This window comes from Heliangelus exortis, chromosome 3 (assembly GCF_036169615.1).
Source record: "Heliangelus exortis chromosome 3, bHelExo1.hap1, whole genome shotgun sequence".
In the NCBI taxonomy this organism is placed as follows: Eukaryota; Metazoa; Chordata; class Aves; order Apodiformes; family Trochilidae; genus Heliangelus; species Heliangelus exortis.
Genome location: NC_092424.1, coordinates 41,776,441 through 41,803,215, shown reverse-complemented (window position 1 = coordinate 41,803,215; position 26,775 = coordinate 41,776,441). Strand labels below are relative to the sequence as shown.

At 41.7% G+C, this 26,775-nt stretch overlaps 1 protein-coding gene and 1 long non-coding RNA gene across 2 annotated transcripts in view; one reads left to right on the top strand and one right to left on the bottom strand.

Moving 5' to 3' along the window:
* The window catches only part of LOC139794571 (uncharacterized), a 32,111-nt gene extending 13,671 nt beyond the window's left edge, over positions 1-18,440 (top strand). Inside the window, exon 2 of the long non-coding RNA XR_011725180.1 lies at positions 17,369-18,440. This is a non-coding gene — a long non-coding RNA (uncharacterized lncRNA). The remainder of the gene's footprint in view (positions 1-17,368) is intronic.
* On the bottom strand, positions 4,120-26,246 carry FERMT1 (FERM domain containing kindlin 1). The gene is made up of 15 exons (XM_071740328.1): positions 26,129-26,246; positions 22,423-22,595; positions 20,402-20,635; positions 18,738-18,884; positions 17,038-17,251; positions 16,018-16,120; positions 14,305-14,412; positions 13,291-13,422; positions 13,094-13,143; positions 10,728-10,852; positions 9,344-9,450; positions 8,537-8,758; positions 7,734-7,858; positions 5,752-5,893; positions 4,120-4,560 (listed from the first exon to the last, which is right to left on the bottom strand). The coding sequence occupies exons 2-15, from the start codon at positions 22,571-22,573 to the stop codon at positions 4,387-4,389; spliced, it is 2,034 nt and encodes a 677-aa protein (XP_071596429.1). The 5' UTR covers positions 22,574-22,595; positions 26,129-26,246; the 3' UTR covers positions 4,120-4,386.
* Between the last annotated feature and the right edge of the window lie 529 nt (positions 26,247-26,775).

Sequence of the window (26,775 nt, the reverse complement as noted above, 5' to 3'; positions counted from 1 at the left end):
TGTGTCCGTACTAACAGGTACCTTCAGAGATCTACACTCTTTTAGGTTCAAAGGGCAAATAGGAGTAGGGTAAAAAAATCTGAAGAATTTGGTAGAATAAGAGGGAAGTCCAGCCCCAGACTTTGGGAAAGGGACCTGCCAGCAGTTCTGCAAAAATCCTCTTTAAAAAGCTGGGGAGCCCAGAGGTGGCTCTGCTTTGCCTTGGGTTAATTAGTACCAGCATTTGCTGTCCTTAGCTCGGTATTTACAGACAGCAAATTTTTGTTTATTGTTAATGTTTAAAAAAAAAACTTAGAAAACTTCTGCAAGGAAACTGCTGAACTGCCTTACTTTTAATACTTTCAACCTTACTGACTCCATCTTGGAGACTGAGACAAGCAGCCTCATAGGTCTGGAAAAGTGGCCAAGCCATTTAGCTAGCAACTGGGCCACTCATTTCAGTGAAGGTGGAAGCTTAGTTAGCAACTGGGCCACTCGTTTTGGTGAAGGTGGAAGCCAGATGGAGTCTTTGCCCAGCAGCACCTGATTTCTGGGTGATACAGAGAACTTGCAAGAAGCAGCAAGAGCACCCTTGGAAAATGAGGTTTTTTTAATTATTTTTCCTGTTTGTCTCTGCTTTTTTGATGCTTGTTTTTTAAGGCAGGTTTGTGGGTTTTTTGTTGTTGTTGTTGTTGTTGTGTTTTTTTTTTTCCCAGCTCTTTGCCTACCTGTAATCTCTAATAATCTGGAATATTGTTACATCTCAAACAGCTGCCTGGGTAGCAGTGAAGGTTTCTCAGAGCAGACAACAGACCCTCTCTCACCATTTCTTTTTTGACATCATCTGGCAGCAGCAAGCAGAGATTTCCCAATTGTGAGTAACTTCGGCCTGTTCTCATGTTGTTGCTGTATTTTTCTGCGGGTTATTCTTTCCCTTTTTCTACTTTTCTAAGAACTTAAGTTGCAACCTGGGGGGAACATTTAGTAAAGGAAGGCATTTTTCTCAGCCTTTTCACATGGATGATGCACTAAGAGCTGAACCAGACACCCACTCCCTGGGGCTGATTCAGTGCTGCACAAAACCCCTCTGCCTGCAGGAATGCCAAGGATGAGCCCTGCATTCCTTAGTGACACCCAGATAAGCAGAGCAGGGGGAAAACAGGAGAAGGCGAGGATGGTACCAGGCTGTAAAGTTTAAGGAGATGAGTGTTTTTTGCTGACTGTGATCCAAGTGATGGTTAAGAATGAAACTATCCTGAAAAAATCTGGAGAATGACTTTTAAGGCCAACAAAAGAAGAGTTTTGCAGGTCAGCTCACAGAGTAAGCACAAGCAAGCCATTCTCCTGCAGAGAACAGGCAGAGGTGGCAAGAATAGGATTATTTTATCCTGATGGTTCAGAGAACCATGGGGGGTGTGTGTGTTGTCATGCTATAATGCATGCTGAAGGCAGTGGTGAAATCTACAGAATTCCACTACCTGAAGGGGCTGTGGGAAAGCTGGAGAGGGACCCTTTGTAAGGGTCTGGAGAGATAGGACAAGGGGGGAATGGTTTCAAACTGAAAGAGGGGAGATTTAGATTAGCTATTAGGGTGAAATTCTTTAATGTGGGAGTACTAAGGCACTGGAGGTTGCCCAGGGAAGCTGTGGCTTCCCCATCCCTGGAAGTGTTCAAGGCCAGGTTGGATGGGGCTTTGAGCAACCTGGATTAGTGAGAGGTGCCCCTCCATGCAGGGGGGGGTGGAACTAGGTGATCTTTGAGGTCCCTTCCAACCCAAACCTGTCAGTGTTTCTATGATTTGTGGTAAGAACAGACAGCAGCTATCTGACATGGGTAACATTTCACCCTGACCCAACTTAGGTTTAATTTAGCACGATGTACAGAATAGGGTTCCAGCTGAGCCATGGTATTTGTTTCCTAAAGGTTTCTGTTTTCCTCCAAACAACAGTCCTGTCCGGGATTTTGTCTCTTCATTGCGAAATCTCAGGGCAGGCACCCTTGTCCTGCTTTCACACACATCTGGCATTTTGCAGTTAGTAACTCAGTTATTAAAAAACAATGTCCCTGTGGTTTTTAACCCTATGTGTAAATCAGGTGGTCCAAAGAAAGGAAAGCAAAGTCTAATGGGGTTATTGCATGAGTGAGGGAGGGCGTGGTGTCCCCTGTGTATTAAGAGGAATGTCTGGAGTCTGGCTGGGACATGCAGAGTGATGCTGGTGGGATGAAGGATGACTCCATGTCATGGCTGGCCCCTGAGCTGGGCTGGTGCAGGTGCCAGGCAGTGCAGGCTGGTGCAGGCCTCCTCTCAGGAACTGCTGTTCTGATCCAGCCTGGAATTATGAGTGGACCTGGGTCGTTCCTTCCCGCTCCCACCTCTCCAGGGATTACTTGTAGGAAGAGGAGCTGTAGTCACATGCAGCCCTGAAAGCAGCTAGATAAAACCAGATTCCTTTCTTAAGTGTTCCTTACCTTTCACAGAAGTCTTGCAAAATGAGTGGAGCAAGGAGAAAGATAGCTGATGATTTAAAGAAACATGGAGAGGTGACAGAGGCAAAGGATCATTCCCTTAAAGCTAAAAATTAGAAGAGTGGGGCTTAGAGCCAGGAGGGATGAGGTGGCAGAGCTCCTGGTGCTGATCAGAAGTCAAAAGGCAGTGACACAGAATGAGACTGAGGGAGGGGCAGGAAAGAAAACATAAATATTTGAGTTTCTCTGAAACCCCAGTCTGAACAACTTGGACTGCAAGTTGTAGTGTTTGCTTAGCAGTAAAAGGAGTTGCACACTCTGCCAATGAGAACTATATTCAAGATTCCTCTATCTCTCTGTTCATAAGTTCAGGTGGCAACTACAGGACTTCTATGCAAGTGTGTGACAAGCTCTGCCTAGAGAGCAGCAAGCACGGGGCTGTGCTTCCTGACCAGCCCTTTATGGGAGTGTCATTGCCAAATGAGGGGCTGCAGCACAGGCACAGTCACAATCCTGCCTGCAAAGCCAAGGGGGAGGATGAGTCTGGAAGAAAGCCTGTGGGAGAACTGGCACTGAGGTGTGCATTCAGGTCTCCCACAGCACCCTTGGGATAGTTTTAACTATTTCAAGTGTTTGGACTTGGACTATCTGCTACAGGTCGTTCTCACATTGGAAGAAAATACTTGGTCTGTGTCAAGAAAAGAGAGAACTGGCAAAGTCCTCTCCTGAAGAAAAACTGGATGGTTTCTCAGCCCTGCTGAGGAGGGGGAAGTACAGCAGGCTTGGAAGCAGGCTGTGTCTGCTCTTCTTTTGGCAAAATGTTTGTTTAAACTGACACAAACTGAAAGTGATTCTACTGCAACCTACTGACAGGCACAGGAGAAAAGCAGAGGATGTGACAGAAAAGCCAGGGTTATCCTGTCTCCCTGACAGGTAAGAACTCTGCAGTAACTTCTGCAGCATCCCTTGGTGATACAACACCTGTCCATCATAGTTCTTTAGATGTGAGAAAGCAGTTTTGGTTTGTCCAGCAGTTTTGCAAACCCTCCCAGCTTCACTCTCCCTTTGCTTTCATAATCATGATGCATTGCAGGGCAGAACCAAATGTCTTTTGGCTGGGTGGATGAGTGTGGCTCCCTCCAGCAGGCAGAGCTGGCTGCTGTAGATCTGGCTCTTCAGTGAGTAATCTCTTTGTATTCTGCATTACAGACATCAGTAGGATAACTCCTACAGGTGTTTCAGATCATTAATTTATGAACAAGTTTAGTTTAGAGTTAGATGATAGTGAAACAAGAATAACAGGGACAGAACATAGAAAGGCCTACACTCAGAGGCCTCTTCAACAAGTTTTATTGGTACCTAGACGCAGGTGCTACATTTTTGAACACTGGTGTAATCACTACTTGGGTTGTACTAGCTCAGTCTGCAGGACTTAGGAACATGTATGGAATGTTTTTTGTTCCCAGTGCAAGTGTTAGACAAGTAACACAGCTTTAAAATATGTATTTATTCAGCTTTAGTGCTGTTAAGTGCCATGCTTTTTAGCAATGGCCGATGTAACAGTAGGAGTTTCATGGCAGTAGCAGAAAATAAAATTTGCTGTACAATATCCTCGAGTTACTTCTTCTGGATGCTTAAACTGAATGTCACAATTAAAAATACTAGATTCAAAAATGCCGAGTGGGTAGACACTCTTTATTTAAAAACTTTTAGCTGTACAAAAGGAAAACAAAGATGATTTAAATTTCCCGGTATTGATGATGGAATTGCCATACTGCATCCAGTGACCTTGGCTTTAATATTTGAGAAAAACTGTCCAGTCATATTACAAGATGAATTGACATGTACAAGATTAGTCAGGAATCAGAGATATTTTTGTTTAATCTCTGGTCGTTTTAGCTGTAGGGAGAAGCAGGTAGGGGGAAGAGAATTTACTTCACCTCATTCCTGACCTCCAGTTAATTTATGGAACAGATCTTCATCCAGTGTTTCATTCTGATCTTTGGAACGTGTTGACAAGAAGATGTAGCCCCCAATATACTCATGGATGATTTTGCAATCTGCACTCAGACACGTGAAAGCGATAGATACATTCTGATCAAACTCGATTGCAACCTAAAGAAATAGATATGGCAAAATCATAAACAGAGATAGACTGCATCTGAGACAAAAGAGCAAGTGTGAAAGCGTGGTTGGATCACAGATATGTGACAAAACATTGCCTGTCTCTAGGCTACCCGAGATTTCTGGGTCTGATAGATGTAGAGTGGCTGCTTGTTTCTTGAATTTCTGCTATGGCGGGGCCCTCTTGTGGTCAAAATCTTGTTGCTTGTTTAGACAGGCATCAAAAACATACTTTTAACTAGTTCTTTTAGTGGCTTGTGAAGTGAAAACACTTGAGAAGAGCAGGAATAGTGTGCCTGACTCTGTATGCTTAACCACTAAAGTTTAATACTGGTCATTATTATGTGCTGGGCATTATTATGACCCAAAATCTGCTTTTGGGGGCCAGGTTTTGATTTCCAGCTATAGTTGGCTCTAACAGCCAGCAAACTGGGGTTAATTGCTAGCTGTGGGTTCCATTTTTTTTTGGGGGGGGAGGGATTTAAAGCAAACCCAACAGCATTACAGGCATAGGGAGTAGTGCAGCAGAGTCATAGGGATTATATCCCTGCCGATGGGTGTGGAAAGCTGTGTCAGAGGGAACAGTTTCCAGGCTGCTTGAATTTACATAAGGTCACACTAGTTTCACAAGTGACAGAGCTGGCTTCAACCTTTCAAACCCCAAACTCTCGGTTGGACAGCTGGGCAACAGCTCCCCCCACTGAGCAGTCCTCATCAGGGTCAGGAGCAACCCAGTGAAAAATACACAAAGGGGGCATCTCACTTTGGGATTTGAAAGATAAACTGGGTTCCTGTATCCTCAGACAGACCAAACAGACCAAAATCTGTAACAGACCAAATCAACACAATCTGAAGGGTGATGCATGAGCTAGAATATACAGAGAGTGACAGAGCAGTAAACATAATGGCTTGTAATTTATCTTTGAGTCTCTGTATTTCAGCAAATCAAAATCAAGGGCAAATTATACAGAATATGCTTGGTAGCAACCTTCTAGACTGTGGATTTTTTAGTTTCTGAATTGTGACTGGAGACTCCATTAAGAAATATTCAGATGGCCTATTTAATAACATGCCACAACACATTAAAAATTTTTGCACTCTGAAGTTTAAAAAGATTTTCTGAAAATGTTGTCAAGTGCCTGAAATGTATTGACTGAATGCAGAAAGCAGTTCCAGTTTTACCTGGCGTATTTCCCAGTTCACGTTCCACTGCTTCATGTTGGAGAACCTCCATGTTGTGATAGGATCTCCTGTGGCCATATCTATTCGTATCAGCCTGTTATAGGACACCCCAAGCACATCATCCTTCTTGCTTCCCTTAAACCTGGAAAAAACACCCACAACCTTGAACAGATCTGGTTTTCAATCATTTCTGTGTAGAGAAACATTTCACCTGCCCTCCTCTGAAAGTGCAAAACATGGGAAACCTCCTAACAGCCTGGGACTAAGGAGAGCTTGGAGGCATTTGTTATAAAGCAAAACTGTAGGCTGGTGAACCATGGTGTAAGATGGCCAGGTAGATCTGGGTGAAATCTTTCCAATTCATTTTTTTCTGCTAAAAAATACTGTTCTGCCAAAATGCATGAATTTGATTTTATTTTTACTGGGAATGCATCAAAAATAATTTTCCTTGCTTTATTTCACTGATGCTTCAACATGTTCACTGTTATAATGAGAGCTGGAAGAAATCTCATCTGTCTACTGTTAATATTTTCAGTATTTTTAATCTGCTTTTGAACCATCTCTCCTTAAATGAAGCTGGCCCTTACAGAAAGAATATTACCTGAACTACAATTAATGCCTTACATAAAGCCCATCAGTTTGTGGAAATACACCACAAGATGTTTTGCTCATGCTACAAAATGCAGTTTAGGTTTTGGGTTTATTTAACAGAATTAGGGCTGACAGAGGGGGCAAAACATCAAGATCTGTGTTAGTAAATTAAATAGTGACAGGGAACATTCCCAGGAAGTGAACTCCTGTTCAGTTGTTTGAAGAGTCCCAGGCAGAGTTCTGTCTGGAATCAAGCAGCAGTCTCTCAAATGACTCCCAGGTATGTCCCAGGAGCTGGTACATCCAAGGACCTCCGGGATCTGGCAGTTCTCACGAGGCTGCTGGTGTTTGGCAAGTCAGAGAGTTTAACAGTACAGATGTGGGCTGTTCCCTGGTCTCCGTGCCAGAGAATGGTTCCCAGATGGTGCAATTTATACCACGGGTGATTCCTAAGTAGCATGGTTAAGAAGAGGTATTAAGTGCAAATTAAGGAAGGTGAATCCAAATGTGGTTGCCTCAGGATCAAAAATTTTTCAAGTGTTTGGTGCTTTGTCAGGAGAAAAGAATGCAGGTCAGAACCCTGCCTATATTCCAGGTAGTGTCCAGGGAAACTGCTTTGCACACAACAGGAACCTTGGTGTGCTGGCTACTCTTCCACGTTCACCTAAAAAAGGGATCATGTTTGTTTCTTTCTTAATGAAATGCCAAAGAATATATGCTAAGGAAAAAGCATTTTATCATAAAATCTGATCCAAAGTGTAAAAAAAAAAAAAAAATCTGATGAATCCAGTGAGCAAGAGTCGGAGAAAAAAAAATGTTGCAAACCTGAGAACACCAAAAAGACATGCATTTTTAAAAATTTTAGCTAGTTTGCATTTAGGTTAGAACATAGGAAGCTCTACCTTAACATGAGGAGAAACTTCTTTATTTTGAGAGTGACAGAGCACTGGAACAGGCTGCCCAGAGAGGTGGTGGAGTCTCCTTGTCTGAAGACATTCAGTACCTGCCTGGATGTGTTCCTGTCCTAGGTGACCCTGCTTTGGCAGGGAGGTGGGCCCAGATGATCTCTAGAGGTCCCTTCCAACCCCTAACATTCTATGATTCTATTTTGTGATTCTATGTCAGTAAGGGTTAAATCCTAGTGACTTGTTGCTCCAGGCAAAACCTGCTGTATGGAGACAGATATAATGGAGAGTCTCACTCCAGGAACACAGCTACCAAGTGCTACTGCTATAGAAAAGAACAGCAATATGGAAGTTACTAGAAGAAAAAAAGGTCTGTGGGGGATAAAAGAGAGACTGTTTCCAGAGCATGGAGTCAGAGAACATCCTGAAAATCACTGACTGTGAACACGTTATGGCAGCTTGATGTCACTGTAACAGTGTGATTACCTTACAATGTAGTAGGATAAGCCAAACTCGGGAAGGGACTGCCATGCTTGAATAAATCGCAGCTTGGCCTCCACTGAGGGCATCTGGGAGACATTCTGGTGGGCTTCCAGAATACGAGCAGCCAACTGGGAAACACAGGAAGAGAGAAAGGTTTCAGCCAGCCAGAGGGAAAAAATACCCTTGCTTTCACTAAACCAAACAGCATTAGCTCTGGTGCCCTGTTCAGACACTCAGTTGTCACCGTTGATGCAGATGTACTGCAGGGAGCACTCGGGGACAGATCTGGAACTACAAGGGCAGAACAGTGCAGCAGGGTCTCAGTGTCTGAGTCTGTGCTGCACTGTGTCTAGCTCCAGTGTGCTGCTCTGGAGACTGTGCCCTGAGGATGGATAGGCTGGGCTCCTTTGCTGCAAAAACAGTGGACGAGGAATTAGTTGGAGAGGAAGAAGAGGAACCCAGGCCAAGACAGCAGGAGGACACTCTTAAGATGTAGACAGTAACTTCCTGTCCTTAAAAACCCTTCCTTCTTCCTCCGAAGAGAGGAGGGACTGTGTAACCATGAGGGCAACATGATGAATGACTTTGGAAACGGTGTGAATGTAGGAGGAGGATGTGGAAGAAGTGCTGAGAGACCTGTCCCTGTGTTAATTTAAAAGAAAAGGTCTCTTGCTAAATATCAACGGGACAAATGAGTATTGCAAGATGATTCTACTGCGTGGTTTTCAAATGCTGCTTTGATTCAGCCTCTCCCCAAGCAATCGCTGGAACTCCCATCCCCAACCATCAGGCCATGCTCAAGATACCTGCTTAGACTTGTATTTTTTGGTATAACGTGGTGAGATAAAGCATTCTGTTTTCATGTCTAGGCTTTCTGGATCAGAGACGGCCTGAGAAGACATGGTCCAGTTCTTCATCTTTAGAAATGAAAGGATCTTGTGAACTTCTGGCCGGTAAGAACTATCGGCCATGGTTCTGCCTTTTGAGGCTAAAACGCAAGCAGCCATCCACTGAGCATATTGAGTCTCCTGCAACAAAGACAATTTTTGATATTTTTGGACAAACCATTTATGAAGATGGCCACTGCTTATGCATCTCTCAGTGTGTGATAAAACCACTCTGGAGATACTCTGCTTATTTTGCGAGGATGTATAGTTTCCAGAGTACTGTTGTTCTTCCCTGACTGGGCTAGTTCCACCTACAGGGCTGCCTATACAGAATAGTTAGGTTTTAAATTTTCAAAGATGTTCAGTACTTTGGAAAAGATTCTTGGAAATTTTGTTACATGACTATTTTCTACCTTACAAAACCCAAACCCTAGTCCTTGGAAAACATGGAAGCAAAATACTATAATTTCTTTTTACTTTTTTTATAGAATAATCTTTCTTTCCAGCATCTTCAGTTGGAAACTGATGATAAACATAGAATTATTGTCCTTTTGTCCCACCAACCATGAAGTATTTGTTAGACTAGCACATCATTCTTAAATTTTACTATACATACAGATAAATAAACTCTCTGTAGCACCCTTATTTTTCTATACAAATGCTTGAACAAGACAATTGGTCTTCTAGACAATCTGCCAACAAACTTTCCCTTGTCTTAGTACTCACGTTTTCACATCTTAAGTATACTTCATTCATGCCATCAGCAACAGGAATTAATAACTTGATTCCAAACTTCTTGGCTGCAACATTTACATCTGGTACAACTTCACATCCTGGTTCACAGAGAATTAGAAAGAAAGGAATTTATTTAATTACAATATCACTAACTCAAAGTGCTGATTAATACTAAAAATCAGTACTTAAAGGTTGTTTGTCTTTGAGATCAAGGGTGAAGGCTTTGAAGCTCAGGCCTTTTTTAGTTTTCTGTTCTAAGGTCACTGTCTGGTCTGGCTTGCCAGGGTGATGAATGCTCTAAGCTCAAAGAGCATGTTAGTCAACATGGAAGAGAAAGGACCCAAGTGCTCTCAGAACCTCAATGCTTAAAATTGAGAGGAGCTGATAAGATAGTCACTTTTGGAAATTTTACCCTAGAGTGACTTGCCTGGACTACATTATGAGAAGCAACTCAGTACTGACAATGGGATGTGGGTGACATCTACAACAGAGCTGTTGTAGAACTCTGGGGACCTGGTATTTCATGTTGATGGTGCTACTACAAGCCTTCTGGAGTCAGCTGAAGTAGAGGATGCCTACAGGTCCCCTCTGTGTCAAGGGTCACCAAGGCTGTGGGCTACTTGATTCCAGCCATACTGGCTACTTTTACCATGCATTTGTCTGACCTACTGAGGATATGCAGATTGATATGTAGAGCCATTTGTTCACAGGGGTCAATCTTCTATTTCAAAGTTTTCTTCTAAGATGAATCCTGGGCATCACTGGTTCCCTGATGCTGAACAAATGATGTCCCTGCAGGAGCAGATGTAGATGGCTATATGTGGTGCTGGTGTTTGCCCTGTGTACAGCCAGGGTTTCTCCTTCAGAAGTACCTAAAGCTGGCTGTGGCTATGGAAATCCCCATGCATGAAACAAACAAGGTCCAGAGAAAGTGTTGGAGCTGTCCTGCACAGCATTAGATAGGTACAGCCTATGGCATTCTTGTCCACTGCATTATCCATAATCCTCTGCTCCCAGTGTGCATTGGCCAAGGACAAAGGTGAGTACTATCATTTAACACAGAGTAAAAACATTTGGAAATAGAAGTGACACAGATCACCTTCTCTATCTGACTCCTTTTTTAAGTGAATTCAGCAATATAGGGCATTTTACTAGCCAGGTCCAGGTAATCTTGGTTTGCACTAAGGCACTGAACCCTTTTTGTTTAGGTCTCTTCTGCAGATGTCGCTTGCCTGCTTCAGAGTGTCTGTAAGTGAAAAAAATCCCAAGACTAAATGCTACTGTGCTTGCCTTCCTGAGTCTCACAGGGATTCCTTGATTTATTCATTACACAAATGCAATGGAAAAAGCAAAGAAAGAAAAAGATAGTTCCTACCTTTTAGGTTTAGTTTCTCAATAGGTTCTCCCTGTGAGGATTCCTTGTTTTTAAAATAAGAGACTGAAGTGTCTTTAAAGACAAACCAATATGGCTTGATAGCTTTGAGTGACAGCTTCCTGGGCCTAAAAGTGGAAAAGACATCATATTTTTTTACACTGAAATGGACAAATTGCTGTCATTCACAAATACTACCATGGATCTAAAATTGCTCTAAGGTCATACACATGGCTTCAGTTTGAGTTACTCATACTTGTCCCAGTGGCTGAGGGGGGGGAACGACAAACATCTGGAACCAACACTGCACCTGAGCAATCTCGGATGTGGATGTAGTTTTTACCCTAGATTCTACCTAAATCCCACCTATATTTTTTTTTGTATGGGCTGTTTTTATCTTTTTTCCCTTTTTCTTCTTTGTGTTTTTTCTTGTATTTTTTTTCTTTCAATTGTAATTTATTTTCTTTTAATTTTCTTAATTTTCTTTTCCGTAACACTCTCCAAGAAAAGGTAGTAATTTAATCTTTTTCCACTAGGGCAGTGATATTCTAGCTCCTCACACAGGTATATAGGTAGATATAATCCTAATTTTAATTATTTTCCTTCATTTCTATACTTTGCTAATGCAAACTGACTTCTTTCATACAGTAAATTTTAAAATATCTGCTTTGGAATTGAGAATTAACTGACAGATACTAATGGTCAAACATAATCACTATGCCAGCTTCACCTCCCTTTAGTAAGATTAAAAAATCATAATTATACTCAGAATACACTAACAAAGCCACAGAGGGGCAAGGAAAGAAAAAAATCTCAGGTTCAGTATATTTCAGGAGAGAGAAACAGAGGTATTAGCATTATTTTAATAGAAAAATATTCTACAAGTAGCAACAAAGGTCAACAATGACGTTAAAAAGAAGAGGAAAATATAATCCCACTGTCTGTGTAGTACTCTTTAAATCTAAGATGATGGTACCAAGAGTATACAGGTAGCTAGAAAACAGTGGTTTATTATACTCTTGCCTTCTCCAGGGCCTTTCCTGAAATCCTAGTTCAGAATCCTTTCTAGAAAATGGCAATTTTTATGTTTAAATTAAAAAACATCTTAAAGAGTTAGAATTTTTTATATCCCCCAAGACTGCTGAAAACCTTTTTGAAAGCTTTTTTTTTTTTTTTTTTTTTAGAAAAAAGATACAGCCATGTGGCAGTAGTATTTACTAGTGTGCAGATGTGGTGCTGTGAATTAAAGTTCAGTATATGAACAGATCTGGCAGTGTGATGTGCAGAGCTCTGCATTTAGGTTTGCAGTTCAGCAACTAATTATAGTAACAAAATGGTGTTGTTCCTTTAAGGAAATATTTTACACCTTACCCAGTTTCTACAATGTCTTAGGTTCAGTAAGTGATTTATTGCTTATACATGACATTTTTCATGATGAAAAATAACCTCTGGATGCTTTTAAAAGCAAACTGCTCTACTGCTGGGGAAAAATAAACAATCCATTGTTAGAGGCAAGTAACTGACAGAATTTAAAAGGCTTAAGTTCCCTTTCATCTTAAGCCAGTTTAGTAATTTGAATGTCAAAGAAAATATCTTAATTGGGAATTAATAATTAACAATGCTTAACTGTTAACAACAGTTAACAGTTTTCAAGTACAGTTTTCAGTTCACTGACTACAGCATGAGTCTGATAAATATTTGTGCAACAGAAATCTTTATCTTTCTAAAACATGAACACTGTTTTGTGATAAAAGGCATTACAGACTTGAGGTGAATTGCAGTCATTCAAATAACCCACAAATCAAGAGACTACAGTAGGACTGCAGAACTGAACTTTCCTCAGTTTCCTTTTTTAGGCGAGTTATTACTGATCTGGTATACCATACTGCTACTCCAAATTCATTTTGATATTAGAAACAGATTCCATGTTTGGTTAGAAAGGGGTAATTTTTTAGTTTTGTTTTTTTTTTTTAAGTAAATCCACAGGGTTGCTTTCAGAAATTCTTCTCAGAAAAAGCTGAAATTTTTTCTAGGTTTTCATCAACAAAACCCAGTAAAATGTGATTGAAAATAAATTTGTAGACTCTCTAGTTTAGAGATGGTGCTTGACATACAAAGAGCCTGATCTTTTAATAAGCATAAGCTATGCCAGTGCCCCAAGAGCTAGAAAGATTTGCTGAGAATCCTGCTCAGAAGCAGCAAGAGAAAGGTTAGAAGAGGACAGCATTAGGCTAGTTAGACCTATCTCATCTATTTGTTGATTTATAACTGATGGCTCTACTGTCAGATTAGAATGAAAAACTCAAGAGATCTCTTGTATGGTTAAGCTTTTTCTTTTCTATGTTTTATTATTAGTTTTAGTAACTCACCTAACTAGCCTGAGATTATCAGCAAGTTTCGGGATGTCTGTGATGTCCTCCTATCAGGAATAATTAGGAATAATTTTAGTACAATGCACTTTATAATTGTCTGTTAACTCTGTTAAAAAAATCAGGAACAAGGTTGGCTCATCAAAGCCAGTGATTTTGACACAGTGAAAGCAGTTCTGGGATCTAAAAGGACATACCAAAATGTTATTTGTGTTTCCACCTTCCAGTGTCACTTCCAGATTAGAAAGTGCAGCTTCTACTTCATCTACTTCTGATTCGTGGGTGAAATCTTGTGCCTCTGATGATAATGATAACTTGCTTACATGATACTAAAACAAAATATCAAATAGTCAATATATCGATTAGCAACACACAATCATAGCATATGAAAATAGGCCATTTGGCCTTCTGGGTCTTGGACAACTGTGATCTGCAGCACAGGATCATGGGGTTTTTCACAAGGGAACAGGTATGTCTGCTATGGTCTAAAGTGCAATTACTGATATCAGTTTCCTATTTTAATTGTCCAGCATTCCTTCCCTGATAATCATCCTGTTCTGTGAGGTTGACTCAGCCCTAATATTTCCATCCCTAGTACTCTCAGCTCCGAGTGCCATCTGTACCAGGTGGAAACTTGGCATCGAGGGTCTGTGGTGTTCTACAGTGGCAGTCTGGGGGTTTTTTGGCAGCTCTGTTTACATTTTAAAGGAAGAAATTTATTATTACTAAACATTGGTGACTTATTATCTACAGTAAAAGACTAAGCCACAGTATGACATGTTCAAATTATATATATTCCGTAGTGTCCCTACCTTCACATTGTGCTTTTTTAGGTCTGTTGTGAATTTATGTTGTGAATTATTCTGTAGTAGAGGAATTTTCAGGCAGAATATGTGAGAGGGTGGTAGCTGTGTGTAAAGCAACATTTTATAGTAATCCCCTTCAGAATAGGCTGGTATCAAAGTTACATCCTGGGTGTGGTTTGCTTTATATAATGTTAGTAAATGGTTCCACAGGTGTGTCAGTTTGAATAATGCTATGCTGCCACTGAATTGAGTTGGTTTAGTGATGGATGCTGCTTATTTTTTCTCACCCAAACAGCAGACCCCCAATCCAAGCAGAGCTATTGACCTGAGCTCTCCCCTGGTTTTGTCCTAGCTTGTGCCTGCCTCTTCAGGAAACAGGTTTTGCAACTGGGATCAAGTACGTGCCTGCAGCGCGGCGAAGATCAGCATTTCCTCCTCTGTGCAGTCAATCTCTTCCAACAGGATGGCCCAGCGGGCCTGTTCGTATATTAGGTTTATTCTCACTGCATCATACTGTAGCAAGAAAAGGAACAATACTGCTCATAAGTGACCATGAAGATACAGATTCACAGTTAGCTACAGCTGATCTAACATTGGGCTGAAGCCATGAAGGTTTTTTTCCTTCCACCCCCACTTCTTCCCTGCTGTATGTTCCCCTCCTTCTCTTGCACTAGCTCGTGTGGTTATGTGTAGGGTCATGGTGGCTTGCTGACCCAACAGAAAATTAATCAGGAGTCCTTGGCTGAAGCAGAAGGGAAAGATTAAGACATCCTCTTTTGTGGTAGTAAGCCTTGGATGGCATAACTGAAATGTGAAACCACACTATGAGAGTGAAATAACGTGACATGGCTGAAATGAATGTGTAATTTATCAGCTTCCTACTTGCAAAGGACAGAAAGTCTTACTCCTCACTTCCTCTCTTCTGCTCTTTGCTTTTTCAGTTCTGCCTTTATTTTTGCACTGGCTTGACATTTGTCAGATCCTACTGTGAAGAGCTTTAATTCACTATCCATTTGTTAGATTCCCTTATCCATTTGTTTGTTATCCATTTGTTAGTTTCCCTTATTAGCTACTTGGCTAAATAAGGTGAACTGACTCAGAAATATTCAAGCCCCAGAGCTGGTGAGAAGTAGGTGTGGGAAGGTAAATCTTGGAGCATGCCCTCTGGCAGTAGTATTGAGTTATACTGCATAGGCTGGAGCTGTTTTGGGATATTTTATTGCACAGCCCCATGGCTGGCTGGGGCAAAGAAGGGGAATGTTTGGGCTGCTGATGTTGAGACACATACTTGAATTTTAGTGAGGATGGCATTTCACCCAAAAATGTGTTACATGAACTAGAAGGTGCCCTTCTGTTTATCTGAGATGCCTGAAATGAGAGATTTACAGAATTTATAAAAACATCAATGGGAGGGCCAAATCCTCTAAAATTCACATTTGAACTCACATTCGTTTACCCTGGTCAATAAGGGTAATGTGTCACACAAGCCTTAAGAACACTGGCTTAACAAAACCACAGTGACTGAATTTTAGTGGAAATAAAGGCAAATTAGAGGCAACTTGAGAAGAACATTTAACTTATTTTTCAAGAGTAAGTCTAGTTTTCAAAAGGGACTTAAAACACTTCTGCTCAACTTTCCAAAGGTGTTTAATGACCCAGTTAGACTAAAACACATTTAAGTGCCTGAGTCTTCTGAGTGCTTCAGCCCAGTAAAGCTGAATATTCAGTGAAGGGCAGTGGAACATAAATGTCATTTTAAAATCCATTTAAAAAAATAGGGCTTATGGCTTTATATAATTTAGGATATTGTTGGTTTAGTTTCCCCCTTAATTTTTCTTGTTAGAAGAGAGGCAGTAAGTAAAGCAGCCACTCTGGAAATCTGGATACGCTTTCTGGTGCTCTTCAGATCTCATCTTAATAGTTAAGGTCTTATGTCAGGTGAGGAACAGTGGTTCAGTGTCCAGAGGGGAAAAGTGCAGCCTTAGCTGGGGGGCAGAAGTTGGATTTGATTTCTGAAGGACTGTAAAAAATCCTAGCTAAAATTTGGTATCCTTGTGCTACAGCTCCTTGACATGAAAGCAGGAAAACAATGAATAGCAATAAAAACAAAGCTCTTACTTTTGGATTCAAATCAAAGAAAGTGTAATATTTAAAACGTAGAAGAAGTTGATCTTCCTCCAGAATGCCTTGTTCCATAAGTGATCGAGATGAATCTAGCCAGCTGTGGAAGAAAACAACCCACAGATTCATCTGTGCAGGAAAAACCATGACACCTGCAGAACTTCAATGTACTTGTAAACTGCACAGCTCTAATTCCTCCAGGTCTGGGGAAAATTCATATAACTTAAGAGGGTGGAACATTCATATGGATTCTCAACATTCATTGTATAAACATGATAACTAAAAATCTTCCTATTTTTACTCCAACACTATTCAAAACAGCAGGAGTAGATGCCAGAAATGCAAGGTTTATTTAATCCTAGGCAAAACTGTACCTATATTTTTAGAATTCCTGCTTGTAATTTCAATATTTGCTGGTTTATAATTCCAGGTACTTCTGTTGTCCAGTGAAATCCAATGAAAATATCAAAGCCACTGTTAAATGCTCTGCAGAGCTAAAAATGAGAATCTGTATTTTAATGCTAGAGTGAGAGTCCTCTCAAACACTTGCACCACTAAACCACTTAGTGCTCTGTATTCCGTGGTGTACAGTATGCAAAGTTTGCTTGTATAATTCAGTAAGTCACCTACTTGCAATGCTTTAGAGCTTTACTGAATTTATCTACATGTGTATTTACAGCTCATTTAAAGCCTTTTGAGCTTGCTATCCAAACTGTCCTTTAGCTGTGATAACCTGTATTTGCCTTCATCTAACAATGGAATTGAGTCCAGAGCCTGCACAATTACATCATTCTTGACTTCATAACAAAATTGCCTAGCCAAGAATGCTGAGTAAGTAAAAAAAGATTAAAACCATAAAGTATTTCTGAAAAAGACCTAGATCAAATCATGTTTTTAAGTATCATTATAGCCATATATCAGGGGGTTGTTTTTGAATTCTGCTTCATGCTTGAAAAGCTGAAATATTACTACCCTTGCTAAGCCAACTAACAAAGATCTCAAAGAGAGGCATCTTACCCTGAATTGAGTTTGGCTTTGTCAGCTAAAGTCCGAGGCTGGTACATCTCTGCTAATGTTTCTGGAGAGCAGTTGGGATAACTGAAAGCAAGGATGCTGCAGTTCTGCTCAGTCAAGGGACTGTCACTGAACCAAGTAATTGTAGAAGCTGGTGTCCCACTGGTGGGGTCATAAAGGGGTGTCGTCATGGTTTTACTATATAAACTTGGACTTCCTGCAAGTTAAAAAAGCAATGTATTATTCCAGTAAAAAATGTCTTCTGACATAGGTACTCTTGCCCTTTCCATTGTAGAAAAATAACCCTTTTCTTTCACATTTCTACTGTTTACAGCAGGTCTTGTCCTTTCACAGTTGAAGTGAAATCAGGGACAGAAGTCTTCCTACTTGTTCACTGAATCACAAAATCACAGAATTGTCATGGTTGGAAAAGACCTCTAAGATGACTAAGTCCAACAGTCAAGCCAGAAAAAAAACACTGCACCCATTAAAGCATGTCCTGAAGTGCCACATCATGTTTTTTGAATACCCCAGGGATGGTGACTCCACCACCTCCCTGGGGAGCCCATTACAGCACCTGATTACTCCTTCAGTAAAGAAATTGTTACTTGAGAGAAGAGGCCAATACCCATCTCACTACAACCTCTTTGCAGGTCACTGTAGAGAGCAATAAGGTCTCTTCTCAGTCTTCTCTTCTCCAAACTAAACTGCCCCAGTTCCCTTAGCTGCTCCTCATAGGACTTGTTCTCCAGACACTTGTTCTCCAGCTTGGTTGCCCATCTCTGAACTCACTCCAGCAGCTCACGGTCTTTCATGTAGTGAGGGGCCCAGAACTGAACCCACTACTCCAGGTGCAGCCTCACCAGTACCGAGTACAGGGGCACAATCGCTTCCCTTCCCCTGCTGGCCACACTGTTTCTGATACAAGCCAGTTTGCTGTTGGCCTTCTTGGCCACCTGGGCACAGTGCTGGCTCATATTCAGCTGGGTGCCAGCCAGCACCCCGGGGTCCTCTTCTGCCAGGAAGCTTTCCAGCCACTCTTCTTGAAGCCTGGGGTTGCTGTGACTGAAATGCAGGATCTGGCTCTTGGCCTTGTTGAATCTCATGAAACTGGCCTCAGCCCATCGATTCAACCTCTGCAGAGCCTTCCTGCCCTCAAGCAGATCAACACCCCCACCCAGCTCAGTGTCATCTGCAAACCTGCTGAGGAAGCATTCAATCCCCTCATCCAGATCACTGATAAAGATACTAAACATGACTACTGGTCCCAGATAAAAGACAGAAAATATAGATAACTGTGTTGGTGATAGGACACACATGCTTTCAAGCCTTTATTTCTTCTTTTCTTTGCAGGTTGTCAAATTTTGGAAAATATTATCTTAAATATTAAACTTTTAAAATATTAAGAGTGGTCTCATATTTCCAAAGACCAGTGGCACATCCTATTTGCAGGGCCCCAGCTTGTCACCTATTTTCTGTTAAAGCCTTTCTCATACAATGGAAAGGAAAATATTTAAAAAACAACAGAAAAATAGACATACTGGAGATTTTAGTAACTTTTGAGCCTCCTAATTACAGGCCAACTGAGTATAATCACCACCCTACATTAAACTGGTCTCCTTGGTTTTAATTGTGCAGCAAAGGATTTCTTCCTCTTTTTGACTTCCAGTCAGAAGAACAAAATCATAATGGCTTTTCATTACCTGATGATGCAGAACTCACTGGAGAGTCACACAGGTTTAAAATATCTTCTGTAGCTGTTTCTTTGCTGTTCTTGTCTTTTTTCTTTTTCTTTTTCAGTACATCTTCTGACTGCTTTAGTAAAGACAGTTCTTCTGACCTTCTGATATCTACAATGACAATTTGGGAAGTGAAGCAAGATGAAACATTTGACACTTAGCAGCTTACAGAAAAAAAAATCCTGTGGTTGGTAACAACATTTAAGGAAGTCTCATGTTGCAATCTGAATTTTATTTTTAGCAGGTTGAAAGCAGTAGCCATAGAAAATCCAGAAATTTCAATTACAAAGCCAAAGACTTAGGGCTCTGAGAGCAAGTTTTGACAGGATTTAACCTTAATTTTGTAGCAAGTATAACTGCATTTTAGAACACCAAGTAAAAAACTCTTTCTCCCTAATGGCTCTGCAGTCTCCTTTGAGCATAATAACCTCAATGAAATGTCTGACTTTTGGATAAGCAGGAACAGAAATGGATTTGAAATGTGCGCCTTTTAATTTTCACTGTATTTCATGCACAAGGTTCTGTCTTGGCTGTAAGCTACTCCTCAATGGGCTGCCGATTGGGACAGGCATTGTTGGTTGCAAACTTGATACTTTGTTTCTGAAAACAGTTCTATCATGGGGTAAGCAAAGACATTTCTGACAGTATTTTCTCATGAGAAAAGCTGCAGGGTTCCTGGATTGACTCAACCTGAAAGAAAAATGTTGGTACAAATATTTAATTTGGCCAAACGTCAGCTGAACAATTATGGCATCACTTTATTGGAGCTGTTAAATGTAATACAGGCACATTATCCTTTTCAGAATCCAGTGCTGGAAGATGAAATTGAAAGCTACATTGCTATCAATATGAGATGGCAAATTCCTTGAGGGATGAATGAGTTATTGGCCTAAGCTTTGAAAGTCTAAAGTAAAGAATCCTTAAAACTAGAGGATTCTGAAGACTGCTTGCAGACTTGATTTATTCCTCTGGATCACAGGCACATAGGTCTGGCAGGCTCCAACACCTCTTCTCTGTATGGAGGTGCTCCCTTTTTGGAAAGAGCAGATTCAGTGTTGCAATGAATTCGTGGGCATGTGTGGGGTAATTGGGTACATCCTGACCTGAAGAGGCTTGGGCATATAAATGCTTTGAACATTTAAAACATGCTCCTTCTGAAGTAAATGCATATAATCAATAGGCTGAGTTGAGTATCATCAATGTTAGTGAAAGCTGGTGATGAGTCAGTTGACACCAGTAAAATTGCCTTTGGTGAAAGCTGCTGTAGGAGACTGATAAACTCAAGCTTTTAATTGCTGGCACAGAACAGGAAAGCCAGAGTCCTGCTCAAGGAGGACAAGGACCCTTACAAAACTTTAAACAGGCCTTTGACTATCCAGTAATCCTGCAGCTCATGGGACACATTTCTGACGCTCTTTGTGCCAGTTATCACAAAGACTGAGAACCACTGACATGCACTGGATACTAAAAACAACAACAAAAAAATAATTTGTCTTTTGATCTTGAGTCAACTCAGTCAAATTTCTCTTTGAGCTCACCAGTTTTGTGAGTAAGGACTTCACATCAAAACAAAGTCACCTAATAAATTCCTCCAACTTAGCTGCCAGAGGGGATTTGTCTTTACTTACTGAGAATTTTGCAGATGTCACTGACAGCTTTGAAAACCACAGAAGAGAAGCTGACTTTCAGTCTCACGGTCCTCATGTTTGGCAAGCGAAGCCGCAGCATTTTGTGCTGAGTAGTAAAGATCAGCTTAGCATCTGCCTGCACCCCACATTTATCGAGTGTCCAGTGGGTTTTCAGAAGCCAACATTTCTTTTGCTCCCACCAAAGAGCATAATCTGACCAATCTTGTGGTATTTCTAGGAAAATACAGAATGGTTATTAATAAACTATGGAGCCAATATACTAAAAACTTGGTTTGGAAATAGTGCTCTGCAAACAGGAGACTTTATTCATATTTAAGTAGCAACTACAGTTCCTGAAACCTGGACGCCATTTGCTGAATACTTGGGGCAATCATTGGGAACTAACTTTGTTTCCCTTGAAAAATTAACCTAGATGCTGACTGTGGCACAGCCTTAGTCTTGCAGATAATCAGAGGGAAAGTGTACCTCCTCAGTCTGGTGCTATACATGGTCCAAGGCTGCATGGATTGTGCTAGGATACAGACTAGTAACAAGGGTAATCACTCCAAAACTTGATTTTCTGCAAGATGAAAATCCTCCCACAAAAACTTGTCTGCACCCAGATGGGCACAGATTCTTTCTCAATCTTCTGAGAAGCACCAGTTATAAAAATACTGTGAAAAATTCATCTTCTGACCCAGTAAGAATTCTGGCTACCATTGGTTTGTTGGCTGAATTGCATGTTTAAGCATGCACAGAAGTTGGTAGAAATGCATGACACATATGCTAACTGCTTTAGTGCTGGAAAAGGGGTTCCATGACAAAATCACTATGTCCTAGAGTTTTTCCATCACAGTGGGTTTCCATGTAAAAATGTCCTTCCACTGAACAGGAGCCTTTTGGAATAGGAGCCTGTGCATCTCCCCCTTGTTTCCTTCAAAACCTGTGTTTCAAACCAAAACCATTCATTTGGCAGTATGAACTCTGAAATTAAGTCACCAGTTTTAAAATTCTTGACATGATTTTGCTGAAGTCTTTTGTTATAGTTCAGTTTTTCTCTTCTTTTTGTTAAAAGTCAAGCTATGTAAAAAAAACACTAAAGTTTCAATGAGATTTTTTTGATTTTTTTTTTTTTTTTTGTTGACACAAATCTTGTATTTCTAGGTCAATGCATAGAAATGCAAAGCTCACAGAGTTCCCACTTGGCAAGTCTAATCTAGCAGGCAGTTTTCTTTCTGTGTGAAGCTGGTGACTGAAGACTTTTAGATTCAAGAATTCCAGGAAAAAGAAAAGTACCTGAAAAATGAGTTGCATATGAAAACACTGTAGCATTGTTAGAATAATCAAATACCATAGAAGCTTGTATGTAGCTATCATTCTGCAGCCTCAGAGTACAGGTGATCATTTTGGGAGGCAGCTCCATGTGGTGGCTTTGAGCTAAAGAATCTTACATTCTCTCACTGACTGCAGCACTGACTTGCTGTGACTGTACAGAAGGTGTTTTATCTTTCATGTCCTCACTTTGACTTGGCCAATCTCTGCTCTTCAGAGCTGTTCCTCATTGGATGTATGCAGTGGATAAGGGTGGCTCAGATTTTGGATGCAATACTACTATAGCACAGGAAAAAAGTAACTTCTGGAAGACCTGTGTTACAACTAATCCTGTCTCTTTTGAACTGCTACAAGTGGATAAGCAGGGTATCAGCTACCTTTATTGCCCCTTCAAACTAGCCACCTATAAAGTCTGTCTGGAAAGGGAGCTGAATAGTCCAACTATATTTGTCTAACTGGAAGACAAAATCAAAGTAAAGTTTTGTTTGCACTTTGACAGTACAGGGGCTTTAGTCACAGACAGGAAGGGGTTCTGGCCACATAAAAGCCTGACTCTGCAGCACTCATAAATGCTTGGTATATTGTGACAAAGAACTGAGTGAGGCAGAGCCTCCTTGTTTTTGACTGAAGGAAAGCTGCACATATTATTTTAATAACATTGTGTAAATTAAACAGGTTTGTTTACTCACTGATTTGTTCTACTAATTTCAGCATCACTCCTCCAATATGAAGGTCCCCTGTGACCTGTAGTAAAAATTCCTTTTGTACCTCTTCATGATGATGATCAACTGTCACCAAGAGTTCCCAGGAATGAGATCCATATTCACTTGAGGAAATCATTTTGGAAAGGTCTATGTAACCTCTGCAAAACCAAAACAAACAAGCAAAAAAGATATTTTCAATATTTTCCTTCCACTCTCTGAAACAAATGCATCTCTCAAGATACTTTCTCCCTACCAACACTTTGCAGTGGCCCTGGCTTGTGCATGTGTTATCTTGTTACCTCTGAACTAGACTCTGCTCCTGTGATTACTCTTGCAAGATAAATGGGATTTTTTTGTTTTATTCTGATTTTGCCCTCCTTTCCCAACTCAAGTGTCACCAGCTGGGTGAAGATATCCCAGTTTTACCCAGATTTCCCGACTACACAATGATAATCTGCCAGTCCATGCACCATAAAGTCGGAAGTTGTGGGTGGGATCTGTTTTGACAATCTGTCCAGTGAACAAAGGAATTTGACTTAGAGCTGTAATTTTCACTGCAATTGAAAGTTTACAACTGCAGTTCTGCCAGCTTGGTCCCTCCCATGGGGTGAAAACCAGACAGGAATTGCCTGATATCCCACCTGACCCTTGCTGGGACAGGTAAACAAGAGTCACACCAAGCCAAACTAGAGAAGATGCTCAAAGTAGAAGTTCTGGTAGAAGTCAGTGGAGTTCTGCTCATTAGTGAAGACAGACTTTTTATACATAAAGTGATGCTGCAGGAAGGATTTGGGATAGTTAACTGTTGAGAGAAAATACCAGATGAACACTCAGTGTCCTGCCAAACAGAACCCTGAGAAACAAGCCTTTGTAACTGAAGCTTAAGCAGTAAAGTGGATGACTTCCATTTGTTGCAGACATGCAGCAATACCTGAGAACCCAAGTCACAGGCAGACTCTGTTAAAGGCACTGTGCAAAGACTGCTTCTAACATAAAAAGTAGCTAGGACTTGTTTACCTTTAGTGGCCTGTTCTAGGACTGACTGCAGGACAAGATCAGACTAATTTAGGTTACATTAATGTAAAATTAAGCTTAAAGTTAAATATAGCATGCCTAGAAACAGGGCAAAAACTTAAGTTCACCTATTTGTCCAATTTATAATAACAAAGCTTTATGTTACCTATTAGATAATAAAAGAAGTTTTTAGTATCAAAAGATAGTATGCTAGGGCAGAGCCCAGGTCAATGTTCATTCCAAGGTTCCCTTCCATAGGTGCAAGAGTCTCCTTGCAGCCTCAACAGGCAGCCTGTTTCAGCTTAGTATTTCCTAGACTTTCAGGTGTTACTCATATTTCTCAATGTCTTACAGGTTAAGAATTTAATTAGGAAGACTTTTGATATTTTGTCAAATTATGAATCATATAGTATTTGTATATTGGAGTCCAACACAAATCAAAGTCATCTAACAATTTCAGTGAAATTCTTAAAAAATCTATTATCGAAATACTAGTGTTGTAGACTTGGTTCCTTGAACTCTTTTGGGCTTGATCACACATGGTCAGCCCTACTGATATAAAATTCAACATTGAGAGGGTAATAGAAATGGGGTGGTAATAATAGATCCTACTATTAAGGAAGAGTGATTCCAAAGGTAATGGCAAAGAAAATATATCTGTTAAAGATTGGATTGATCCCCAGCCTGAGTGACAATATAAACAAAACTGTATGTCCAGCTCAAACCCATCCTTTTAGGGGAAAAGCGCCTTGCCAAGTAGTTTTGGTAGACAGTGGTGGGAGTCTGCCTGAAATTCTAAAATCATGATGACTTGCAGACAGTCCTGATTCTAAAGACTGCAACTTCATATGTCTCCAGGAGGCTAAGTAACAAATGCTATTCTTTTATTATGTTCTTGGATGTGCCAGCCTACACCTTTTCACCAAACAGTTACTAAACCAACAACAGTTGGTACTTATCCAAGAAGTTTGTTTATTTTGCCTTGGTAAATAAAGACATTGTGTTGGACACTGGAAAACACTATGGCTTTCCTGCCATTGGAATAGAGCTGGCATTTTGAATTTGTGGTGCTGTGTGCCACATGCATGAACTAGCTTAGAGGAAGGGGTATTAGAGCAGGGGATACTTAGTGGCAGGGAAGGGCTATGCCTCTCCTGAAGGAACTGTGTCCAAAAGACAGCTCCTGAGATGAGCTCTCTGGCAGATAAGGCTTTCAGCACAAGGGCTGTACAAGGTTTAAAGAACAGTTATCATGACACTGTATCCATAGCAAAACAAAAATCCTGACTTTAGAAAAGTCAGAATGCCACTAGTCATGCCAGCTTTAAAAATAAAAAAATCTACAACTGGCCTAAGCATGAAAACTACATAACGTCATTTCAGAAGCCCACATGAAATCCTACAGTGGAACTACATTTTTGCCTACACTTAGTCCACTGTAAGCCAATTATTCTCACAGAAAAGAAGCAGTCTCATCTGCCATCCTCTGCCACTGAAAATGTTTTTTTTTTTCCTTCTCCTTTTTAAATTTAGTTTGGCTTCCCAGTCTAATTTTGCATGCAAATACTTGTGCTGACACGGGTGAAAATGAGCCGCCCAAGGGGTGGGTGAAACTCATTCTTTCATTCACGCTGGCTTGGAAAACCATGGCCTCAGTGCCTCAGCTAATCCTGGCACCCCATCATCCCCTAAAGCTGCTCTCTTCCCCACTTCCTCTTCGAACCAGGAGGTTTCAGTTTGATGATAAGAAAACACAAACACTAGTAAATCTATCAGAGAAGGCAGCACAAAGAAAGCCAAGCCTCCTAAAAGGGGCAAGCGAAGAAACACGAGGACGGCGAACTTGGGTGTAGTAAAACCCAAACCAACCCAAACTGGCAGGGCGGGCTGTGCACACTCCACCTCTTAAGAAAACCCCTTCGGGTCAAGACTGGATCTGCTCCAGGAACGCGCCCCAATTCCTGGGCTCCACGTGGGTTGCATGGCCTGACACGGGGAGATCAAACAGGCCAGAAACATGGCTTCAGGCTACTGCTGGCTCTAGTCAGTGTTCCTACAGAGCATTTAAGCCAACACAACTATATATAAAAAAGCAGCCATTACTGTACAGATCGAGCCCTCTGCAAATTTAGGCCCTCACAGCCCTGAACCTCAAACTTTCTGTGGTAATGCAGGAGGATGTTGGTTGTGCTGAAGCAGGAAAAGAACAAACCAAAGGGTGTGTGTGTGTGTGTGTGTGTGTGTGTGTGTGTGTGTGTGTGTGTGTGTGTGTGTGCGTGCGTGTGTAAACCAGAGTGTGATGTTTTTCCTGAGTATTTCTAAGATGGGTAAGTGCCCTGGCACCTTGCAGAAGGTGCCAAGTGGGAGGGCAGGGCTGATCCCGGCCCTCGTCCCCACATATCTGTAGGGCAGAGAGGGCCTTTGAGGAAGTGCGGAGGAATGACCCGGAGGGGGGAGAGAGGGGATCTGGCCAAACCGCGCTCGAAAATAACTTAAATAAAAATAAAAAATATCCAGTTGCCCCGCGTTGCACCTCCGGCCCCCTTGTCAGGTCCCCGCAAGCAGGGCGGACAGGAGGCCGGCGGGTCTGCCCGTACGGGGACGGGGGCCACCCGCTCCCCCACCGCTCTCCGCCTCTCCCGGCGGCCCCACGGCCCTTCCCGCCCTCCACCCTTACCTGCGGTCTCCGCCGCCGTCTCCGCGCTCCCAAGCCCCGCTCCCGCTCCCTTCGCTTCCACCTGAGGTCTGGGAGGCGGGGAGGGGAGGAGCGGCCAGGCCCCACCGCCCGCACCCCCGGGGGAGGCGGCTCTTCCCTTCCTTCCCCTTCCCCTCCGCCCCAGTCCCTTCGGCGGGCAGCAGGTGGGGGGTGGCGGCTGTGAGGGCTTCTCCGTGTGGTACCAGGACCCGGGCCCCTCGTCCTTCCCCAGCAGCAGGTGTGGAGAAGCTTGCAAGCTCGCCACTAGCTTTTAGTCGCCATAGTGGCCATCGCAGGCCTGGGGCTGAAAGCTCTTTCTGGTGAAATCAGCCAGGGGGAAGCTGATGGCTGCGCTCAAGAGCAAAGAGGGGCAAAGCCGTGTCTTGAAATACTTCCGTATCTCCCTTTCAGGAAGTGAGAACTGGTGCAAAGATGCCAGAAATACGATTTAAAAGTTAGTATTTGACTACAAGCCTACTTTAGGACCGTTTAGTATTTGAAAATGTAGCTAGGTAGGTATGAGCTGCTGTGTAGTGACCATGGCTAAAAGTTTTCTTCTTCTTTCTTCTTCTTGTCCTGAAAGCCTTCGCAGCAGGCCTCAGGTGTTGGGTGTTAAACTCCAAGGCCAC